Genomic DNA, 11,008 nt, shown 5'->3' with positions numbered 1-11,008 from the left:
ATTGAAAGTCATGAGAATTTATTTGCCACAAGAAAATGTCCATAATAGAAAATGTTTTTATTCTATGTGTCCTCCTTCTTTCTCAATAACTGCCTTCACACGCTTCCTGAAACTTGTGCAAGTGTTCCTCAAATATTGGGGTGACAACTTCTCCCATTCTTCTTTAATAGTATCTTCCAGACTTTCTGGTAATAGTTTTGTTCATAGTCATTCTCTTCTTTCCATTATAAACAGTCTTTATGGACACTCCAACTGTTTTTGAAATCTCCTTTGGTGTGACGAGTGCATTCAGCAAATCACACACTCTTTGACGTTTGCTTTCCTGATTACTCATATGGGCAAAAGTTTCTGAAAAGGTATGGATAATAGTGTTAGGTATGATTATGACATCAGTATATGTTTGGTTTCAAAACAATTGACGTAGTGCCTGCTGAGAAAAAACAACTAAATGTTCAGTGTAAATTTTGCTTCCCCACCCTGTAAGTAACAGACTGACAATAGTATTTGGAAACTGTAAATGCTACAGGTGTCATATTCAAAATACAGTTAAAAATGATAGAATCAACTTAGAATTTTTCTTTTATTTCTATCCATCAATCAAAATCTGTTAGCAATTTAATTTGTCAGATACCTTAATTAATAATGTGGTTCTCATCCAACATCACAAGATGGACACTACAGGATCAGTAGATCTAAATTTGTTAATGCCTTACAGTTGGAGACAACTCTGCACTTTACTAACATCAATCACATGGGATTTCAAGGTTACAAAAAACCGTAAACATTATATTTTGTGTCCTTGGTTTTATCTATTTCATCTAGTTGATTGTATTATTTTTTGCTGGTTTCCATCTGTAATTTGGCACAACATTAAATATATTATACAGAGGCATATCTAAGGTACTATACACACTTAGAATAATAGGATCCTGACGGCCTCATGTCTGAATAAACACTATAAAACACACACATGCAATAAAAACATATTCCTTCATTCAGTCCCTAAACTATAATATAGAATTTGTAATAATTCACTTGAGTTAGTGGATTGAATTAATGTGCCTAATAATTATTTAGATTAATGATATGGATCAATTAATTAATTTTATAAGAAATAAACTTATGAAAATGCCTACTCAAAATTTCCCATCGCAAGATATACAATCTAATGTAATTACATGATAATAAAGAATAACAATCAACAATATCAAAATGCTGAAATCCCGGATAAACAGTTCAGATCGTTTCACTGACTGATTCTACATTATTTTAATAGAATATAAAGCATTCCAACAATGTTAGTGGCCAGGGTATAATTTGCAGTACCACAGTCCACACGAGGTGGCGCCAAATAGACAGGTTGTTGTTTTCCAACCGCTAAACGGGGGCAGTAAAGACACGAAGAAGAAAAATCCGTCGAAGAAGAAACGAAAGCAAACGTATTTTGAATTATCAGCAGGTTTTTTTTTGGAGCTTTTACACCTCTACATGTATGTTTTCAGTCGGGTAGTGTATAAAATTGTATTCGTGCAGATGATGTAACTCAACCGTACCTGTATTTAGTATTTTGAAAGTGGTCGTTAAATGCTTCTCTTATCCTGCATGCTTTGTGCTAACATTTTTAGCAACTAAGCTAACATGATGTCTGTAGTAAAATTCAAAACAGTACAAGCAGTTCTATTTAGGTGTTTGGGAGGAAGCCCTAACGCTACAGCTGACAATTAGTGGTGTTTAGAAGGTAAAATATCTGTCTTTATGGTTTATTTTAGCGACATGTCAAAAAGAAAAGTAACGTTTGAGGACGGGAACGGGGAGTTTGAACTGGAAGATGACCTCCCAAACAAAAAGGTAAAACTGACTCTTCACCACATTAGAACTGTTTACTAAGAAGAGGGGCTGTGTTCATGCTTTATGCTCTGCAGCTATGCACAAATTACTAGTCAGTTAAATCCATGTTATTTATTAACCCCAAAGTCAAACACTTACTGAAATATATCAGAGTTATTTCTGAAAACACTTAATTTGAATTACATGTTCATGTTCCTGTCATTTTGCTGCACAGATAACTGTTTTAGTAAGCTTCTGTAGTTATTAATAACATACTAATAGAATACATATTACATACTGTCATCAGTAGGGCTGTGTATTGGCAACAATCTGGCGATACCATACAAATCACAATACTAGGATCACGATACGATATATCACGATGTATCATGATACTGTTAAAAAGGCAATGTTTTTGTTTGTTTCTTTTTTTTTTTTTTAAATGATTATTTCCTGGAAGAATTGAATTACACCAGAAATCTGCACAAATACTAAACACATTTTTATTTGATCCCAACAGGATCTAATGTTATATCATAAAATGTTCCTGTGTTCAAACTGAAATGATGTTTTACAGACATTGCAGTTTAAGATCCTGTTCAAATGTTCATGTTCTATTAGTTCAGAACTAACATCAGAACAGTATTTTAGTTCAGTTCCAACAAAGGAACTACCATCTGCCTCTCAGACAGTAAAAAGTGCTGTTAGGATGATTCAAATAACCATTATTGAATAAAACATTTTTAAATAATAATAAATAGGATATAAACCATGAAGAAAACCAAAAATAAACCTCCACAATATCTGCATTTGAATAAATACCTAAAAATATCGATACAGTACTTTTTAATATTGATACAGTGTTGTAAAATGAAATATCGCAATATATTGCAGAACCGATATTTTCTAACACCCCTTGTCATCAGTGATTATAAAAAAAGACAATCTTAAGCTTCATCAGTCACTTATTCAGACTGGTTCAGAGCTTTACAAATTCAGTTATACTGTACAGTTATATGTGAATATGACATACAGGCAGACTATTGTGAATTTCAATGACCAATTTAAGTCAGTCAACCTAATTCATGACAAGATATTGCAGTGATTAATAAGCTTGTGACACTTGCTCTGGATAGTAGCTCTTTTTTTTTTAACTAAAGTGGGATTTCTGCTGTGAAGACTTTGGTACAGATTACTTGGGTAAACACTTGAGCAGCATGAACAATAGTGTTAGGACAAGGAACTTAATCATCGAAAAAATATAAGAATGAGGCCTCATGTCTTATTATTAATGTAATTTTCTGTCTTTCACTGTTTTTCATAGAGTTGTGAGGCAGTGAGCGGACCAGGCTCCAGGTTCAAGGGTAAACACTCTCTTGATAGCGATGAAGAGGATGACGGAGAAGAGACAAACAGCAGCAAATATGATATTCTGGCCAGTGATGACGTGGAAGGTACGACTGGCTGGGGAGTTGACTTATGTGGGGCGTTATTGTTTTTTGCACCTACCATGTCTTTAAGGCTTAGATCCTGTGGTGCTCTGTCTGCAGTTGAAAGACCTCTTGTCATCAGGGTTGAGACCTAAAATGATGGTTCATTTTCTCAGCAGGTCAGTGGTCATGAGGTCAATAATTTCAGATCATTTTAAGAATGTTTTGTAGGCTATTTTATGTTCTTTTTATAACTGTGTAGTGCAACAGTGTAAACAGGACAGAAAAAAACAAACAGGTTGGTTGAGTTCACTAGTCCACTGTTCATTTGAGTCCCAGACATTGTGCTTTTGTGGCATGTGTCCAACCATCACGGTACCACAGATAAATATTTACTCCACTTTATTATGCCAGTGTTTACTCTGTTGCTGCCTAGATGTTACGAAGAACTGAAAAACAAAGACAAAACAGTGAAAAACAATTTAGCTGACTTGTTTAATTATAGTTTATTTTTATGAAGTGGCTTGTATTTTTTTATACATATACAGTGGTACCTTGACTTGAGTGCACCAACTTGTGAGTTTTCCAGGTTACAAGCAGTCACTTGGTCAGTTTTTTGCTTTGAGTTGCGAGTCAAAATGCGATTTACGGGCAAGCTTCAGATACGCCGCTGCTAGTTGTTATAGCCAATAAAAAGACAGATGATGGAGGAAATTTAGTCAGTATTCTGGTGGTGGATCGTCCATCTCTCTGCTCACCACGGCGTCTTGAGGAGAACTGACGGGTTCCTCCTGTCAACCTCATGTTTATATATCCTACCAGGCTCCAGAGACACATGAGGGTCTTTCATCCCTCTGCTGTGGGTCCCTATGGCTTTGGGAAATTAATAATGAGTATTTAATTTAAATTTATTTTATTTTATTTTTATTATTATTTTTTTTTTTATGTATTTCTAAATTTGAAGATTATGATGATATTAGGTATTACAAGTATTATCTCCTGCTGTTGCTGTCCAGAGGGGAGGTGCTGAAATGCTTTATGTCTGGAAGAGGTGAAAAGATGGCGTCCAGAACATGTCAGATATGTCAATATGAGTTGGAGATAAGTTCAATATAAGTTACACATAGGTTCAAAGCAGTTTATAGGTTAGAAATAAGTTTTAGACACACTAGATATTATCTCGACGTATTTCGACTTATTGTGCTGGAACGGATTAATGGCATTTCAGTTAATTTCAATGGGGAACATTAATTTGATATATGTGCAAACTGAGTTACAAGCTCAGTCATGGAACGAGTTAAACTCAGATGTCAAGGTACCACTGTATTATGTTTTATTTTTCATAGATTTGTACCAACAGTCCGGTAAGTCTGTGCTAATTTTGTGTTTAGGTCAAGAAGGTGCAACAATCGACTATGATGAGGGAGTTTCTATCACACCCTTTAACCTGAAAGAGGAGATGGAGGAAGGACACTTCGACTCTGAAGGAAACTATTTCATCAAAAAGGAACAACAGATCAGAGACAACTGGCTCGACAACATTGACTGGGTATTTACAATTTAAAGACATTTACAGGGTTCGTACGGGTGCTTCAAATCCTTGAAAATGCTTGAATTTTAATATTGTGTTTCCGAGGTCTGGAAAGTGCTTGCATTTTAGTTTAAGAACTCGAAAATGCTGCAATTGTAACTCTGATGTGATTTATTTATTTGTTTTTAATATTAACTCCGCCGGGTTAGATCCCAAGCCAAAGCTACTTACAGAGAGGTGATACATTTTGAAAATAAAACTTTATGTCAAAAAAGAAGATTACCAGGTGTTCTCAGATCAACTCTACGTACATTTTTATCTTAATCTTGGACTCAATGAGAGTGTGTTTGAAGAACGCCAAGTGGCGTCCCTTTTTTTTTTTGAGATAAAACTTTGTATTCTCTCTCAATTTCTAAACTTTTTGCTATAATAAAACATAATTTTAGGTGTTTATAGGATAATACAATGTACATCATTGTGACAAAAAGGTGAAAAAAATTATCATGAATATATGTATTTCTGTAGATATGTGTTTTACCCCAGCGATAAGAAGAAAAATTTGCAAATGATCCTTAAAGGTGCTTGAAAAGTGCTCGAATTTGACCTTGGAAAATGTGTACGAACCCCGCATTTACTTGAAAAAATGTCAAAAGAATAGGGAGTGATTTGATGTGATTTTCTTTCAGGTTAAAATAAAAGAGCAGCCTTTCAAACAAAAGAAGAAAGGTCTGGGAGCCAAACGGAAACGTAGAGCAGGTGATGAAGATGAGGCCGAGGAAGAAAAGCAGAGAGAAGAACAACAGGCAAAGCAAGAGAAAGATGAAGAGGAGGAGGAGGAAGAGGAGGCGGAGCCTGCCGAGGACCCACTGGCATCCTTCACACAACACCAGCTCACTGAGGCTGTGCTTGAACTGCTGCAGCCCGGAGAGACGGTCACGGCAGCGCTGCGTCGGCTCGGGGGGCTCGGAGGGAGGAAACGGGGGAAGCTGAGGGAGGAGAGTGAACCCACAGAGGACGCCAAAAGGGACACAGAAAAACTGGAGAGGCTCACGGCCCTCGCTGACAGACTGGTCGCGTCTGGGATGTTTGAAATCTATCAGCAAACGTACGAAAAACTGGCTTATTTGTTGAAGAGCATGAGCAGCAAGAAACCAGCTGTGGGACGAACAACCAGGGCTGGTGATGACGAGGAGGAGGAGGAAGATGAACTGGACATGTTTGCAGATGAATTTGATGAGAAACACAGCAGCAGATCGGAGGACGCCAAGGAGGAGCAAAACACAAGAGGTTATTGAGTGTTTACTCACTTCTGCTCTGATTTTGTCTTCAGTATCGCAGAATATTTCGTTTTGTTTAATCCAATGTTTTGTTTCCTCAGTGAGTGATGAAGTCATGTGGGAATACAAATGGGAAAATAAGGACAATTCAGAGATCTACGGTCCCTTTACCAGCCAGCAGATGCAGGTATATTTGCACAGAAAGTCTACATAAGCCTCAGTTACACTAACAATAGTTCTACAAACTGATCTGATCAGAAAAACCAGCTCAACATAGTGAATCTGGTTAGATCTCTTTGCAAGGTTCCCGCTGGGTCTTAAAAAGTCTTAAAAGTCTTGAATTTACAAATCTGCACTTAATACTTTAAAAAAGTCCTTAAAAGGTATTAAATTGGATACAGTAGGTCGTAAGTTATGTTGCCGTAAACATGTAGGCTGTGTTGTGTTTCAATGTCCGAGCTGCAAAGAAAGTAACTAGTGATGTCCCAATGTGGATTTTTTTTGCTTTCGATCCAATTTTTTTCGGATTAGTTTTGCCGATACCGATCCGATACTGACTTTTTACAATAAGATTTTAATTTAAATTTGGAGTCATTATTTATAGGTTATTATGCTATTATTTTGCTTGAGATCCCAATTGAGCTGAATGTGGAAGCTGAACTAAAACAACTACGACACCTTTGACTCCTAATAACTTTGGTATAATTTTTGCACTTTCCAAATTCATACTGTGGGACAAATTAGAACCTTTGGCGGGCCAGTTTTGGCCCACAGGCCGTATGTTTGCCACTGCTGTAGCAGGTCTATGGATAGCTCTGTCCAGGTATTATATGGGGGTGCATTCTGCGCTGTACGTTGCACATTGGCGGGCTACTCGCAGGTCGGGTTGGGACGGGTCAAAAGAATGTCAGTATATTTGCGGGGCGGGTTGGGACGGGTCAAATAATTCCACAAAAGCCCCACACGTTGAAAGAAACATTACTCGTGCATCACTACCGGACCTTAAAGTGAAAGTGAAACCTATAGACGTTTTACTAATTCCTCTAAGCCTCCCTCTGTTGTGCAGCTAATTTTCCTCTTCCCTACCTTCGGAAACTTTAATTTGAGGGAACAGGATGTGTGTTTACCCCCCTCCCCAGAACCAGGTCTGGATCGGCCCGATCTTGTGACTAAATCCGATCTTCTAAAAAATGCCAGATCGGCAGCCGATATCAATCTGTAGATCAGATTGGGACATCCCTAAAAGTAACATTAGTCGACTCAGGTCCATCCATTCCAACCCGACAATTTATATTGAAATTAGGAACCAATTATCGCTAACTTTGCAAACCCCCAGTGAGAAATGACTCTGAACAGTGGGAATCAAGGCATTGGGACACAATGACAGAGAAAAGCATTCAGTATTTTTCCACTAAACCACGACGCAAAAAAATACTGGACTCTTCTGCTGTCAGTGGAAAAATAAAATCAGTGACCCTAAGCTAACATCGCTAAACAGGACCACTTTTAAATTTAGTGGTAGCTGAGGGGAGAAGCTGTCTTCTGGTGGCTCTTGTGGTGTTTCTTCCTGTTGTAAAGCATCTAATCTGCTGCAGAGCAACTTAACAGACAAAATGTAATAATTTGAATTCATTCAGCTCTTTCAGATTTGAGATTCAAGATTCCTTTTATTGTCATTGTAAACACAACGAAATTCTGATGTGTTTTATAGAGATGATACTTGAGTAAAAAAAGGAACTATACAATATAAAATATTTAAATAGTATTAAATAGTAAAACAAAACAAAAAGTAAAAAAAAAACACACACACACACACCCTGTCACACATTCATACCTAGTTATGTGCAGAAGACAGTGAGAGGTAAGTCCAGTAGTTCTGGTTAGTTAAAGTAGATTTTTAATTTTTGCCAATAATTTGATGAACAAATGGACTTTGACATTGTTCATCTGTTAAAACACTTGTTGCTAAACGTTTGACTTTTACGTCTTTTACAGTAAGGTAACATCAGACCAGGTTTGTTTTGCTTCCTCTGTGTTTGTGTCTCCTGGAAACTGGATGTAACCTCCCTCCCCAGAGAAAAACACTTGGATTAAGGGTTGCCATGGTTATTAGGAGCTAAATTTATCACCTATGAACTGAACTGAAAATCACTGTCAGTCAGACCAGTCCTTTCCGATTTCAGTTGACAACCAAGACATTTTTATGCTAATTTGGCTGCTATTCTGACGATTTGTCGGATATTAAGAGTCCATGTAAACGCTGCTAATGACACAGAGCGCTCTGGTTTGTAGGTGACACTGAATCAGCTGTTTTACAATAAGGCTCCGTTTGGTGCAAAAGTTTCACACAGACGTGATGATTAAGATGTAAATGCAATATATACTGAAAGCACAGTAGGATTAATATTCGTATAAAACTGAAACATCTTACCCTCATTAATGCAGTTAATTGTAAATGTTTAAGTGGTAAAATTGGAGATTTTATTTCTTTGTATGTGAATTATTTGCTATGAGATATTGTGAAAGCGCTGCGTCCGGCATTGGCAATTTCTTCAAGCATCTTCTCCGACGAAACTACTGGATTTATTTGAAATTTTATGTGTATCTTCCATGGGACAATGTCTGCAATGTTTGTTCACAGTTTTGAGAAATTTAGATTTCTTTAAATTTTTGATGATTTTTTTTAATGTGCCTTTACTTATAACTAGCAGCATCGTACCTGTGGTGCCATTGTGTGCGAAAAGTGCCTATTCATTATTGTAAATGCAGCCTTCACATTTTAGCATCGTCTGCTAGCAGTAGAAATTTCATGAACGGCAGCGTAACCACTTCTGACAATGGAGTATGGCGGCAGGGATGAACAATTCAAAGTAGAGAGAGGCTCAAATCGCCCAGCATTCCTCACAACATTTGAATACGGACATAAAATTGTGCCTTGTAGATAGTCAGGTAATGTTTCTATTCATTTGGCGAGTTTCGCGGCGATCGGGCCTGTGAAGGCTGAGGAAAACCCGTACAAACGCCCTCCTGTGCTGCAACATTGATGGGACACAGAATGTGTATTATATAGTAGGATGGTCCATATTTTGATGGCTTATAACATGTAAATAGTTAGAGGTATCAATATAATTACTATTAATCACTGATAGAAGTGGACTTTGAATGAATTCAGTTCTCCTCCAGTGAAAGTCCCGCCCACTTCTATTGTTAGATTGATGTGCATTCAGACCACAGGACTGGGACATAAAACAGAACCTGACAACCTCACAAATTCAACTGGGGATTGATTCTTGAAAGAACATGACACAGACATACAGGGATATTGGAACGATTTTATTTTTAAAAGGGGACACAGTTAAGTGTTTTATTGTTGGTTAGTATAATTCTGTCCTCATGCTGACATTAAATGGTACAGTTATCGAATACACTATATCAGTGGTTTCCAACCTTTTTTGGTTCATGACCCCATTTTAACATCACAAATTTCTGGCAACCCCAGACTTTTTTTTTTTTTGCTAAAACTAATTTGGTTTTGATCATGTAATAGTTCGCTATACTATTTTGCAAATAAATGTTAATTTTAGACATCATTTAGTCTATATAATGTATATTGCTACGGATGGAGGCAGTAAAGCCAGGTGTAGATTACTGCACAAAGTGAGAATTTGATTTTCCTTGGTCAGGATATGTACAGTCAGTCCAGCTTGGATTTACAAGGCTGACAATTAATACTGAACAAACAAGAACTCAAACTATGAATTATAAAAGAGCTGCAGCATCTGAAACTGACCACAATGAACATTTGACACATAAACAGAACCACAGCGCTGCAGTTTCAGACTCACAGTTTGTCATGTCTTTTATGTATTCTTATTGTCTCTCTCAACTCACCATATATTTTTATTAGTAAGGTTTTATTTATTTATTTTTTTTTATCAATTACTAGAAATTTCAGGTGACCCCACGTGGGGTCCCGACCCCAGTGTTGAAAAACACTGCACTATATGTTTTTCACTTGCAAATCTGCCTATCTGCAACCCCATCAGTAAATCTTGTTACGTTCACTAGATTATTGAGTTTTACGCAGGTACGACCTTTAAGCACAATCCCTCCAGGTGGGCTTTAAGCTTCTTATTGTCTGTTTTGCAGGATTGGGTGGATGAAGGTTATTTCAGCAGCGGTGTTTACTGCCGGAGGGTCGACCAGGAGGGATCTCAGTTCTACAACTCCAAGAGACTGGATTTTGAGCTCTATACGTGATTTGTCTGCAGCATCAGATGAACCTCTACCATTACAATCACTGTCTGCCTCTATGTGAAATCAACATTTAACAGAGCATCTGTTTTCTGTACATTGTTTTAAAATAAATCATTTGCGTAAATAGTGTTGCCACCTGGTGTTTTTTTTTTTTTTTCTAGGAGGTGTTTTTTCTGATGTGCATTGCTTGCCTCAAACAAAGTTAATATTTTTTTAATGAAATTAAATTTGACATTTTTCAGCATGTTTCACACAGCGTTTTAATCCCGTACGTTGACAATGTCATACATGAGTTCAAGCAAATTGATGTTTAGATTATTTCTCACTTTGAAATGCAATAAATAATGGAACTGTTTGAATTACCCTATGAAATTTAACTTAATTAGTTTTCTAACAAATATTTTAAACTGGTCAATGAAGCTGAAACATTCTTAAAGCGTCAATTTAAGCCAATACTGAGCAGCAATGTTTTTTTGAGGTTTTTTTTTTTCCAAGGCATTTCATCCAAACTTTAGATCAGGGAGTATTTGTAAATGTAAGTCTATTTTTCAGCATACGCAAACATTCTCCAACATTCGGTTTGTTGCAATCTGGCCACCACTGTTTTAATGTTAAATATGTCAAGTGAATATGGGTAAAAAACTAAACCACATTTGTGCATTTTCATTAAAACTGCTTCTATTTTA

The 11,008-nt window shown here is 36.8% G+C and overlaps 1 protein-coding gene across 2 annotated transcripts; it reads left to right on the top strand.

Moving 5' to 3' along the window:
• Nucleotides 1–1,374: 1,374 nt before the first annotated feature.
• Nucleotides 1,375–10,448, top strand: cd2bp2 (CD2 (cytoplasmic tail) binding protein 2). 2 transcript variants are annotated; one of them, XM_030140927.1, is made up of 7 exons: nt 1,375–1,459; nt 1,770–1,848; nt 3,152–3,281; nt 4,649–4,806; nt 5,475–6,075; nt 6,167–6,252; nt 10,215–10,448. In XM_030140927.1, the coding sequence occupies exons 2-7, from the start codon at nt 1,774–1,776 to the stop codon at nt 10,323–10,325; spliced, it is 1,161 nt and encodes a 386-aa protein (XP_029996787.1). In that variant the 5' UTR covers nt 1,375–1,459; nt 1,770–1,773; the 3' UTR covers nt 10,326–10,448. The 2 variants fall into 2 exon arrangements, with proteins under 2 accessions (XP_029996787.1, XP_029996786.1); XM_030140926.1 differs by having other exon boundaries at nt 1,409–1,490.
• Nucleotides 10,449–11,008: the final 560 nt, after the last annotated feature.

Source organism: Sphaeramia orbicularis, chromosome 8 (assembly GCF_902148855.1).
Source record: "Sphaeramia orbicularis chromosome 8, fSphaOr1.1, whole genome shotgun sequence".
NCBI classification, from domain to species: Eukaryota; Metazoa; Chordata; class Actinopteri; order Kurtiformes; family Apogonidae; genus Sphaeramia; species Sphaeramia orbicularis.
The sequence above is the reverse complement of the archived record's forward strand: the minus strand, read 5'-3'. Positions and strand labels throughout refer to the sequence as shown.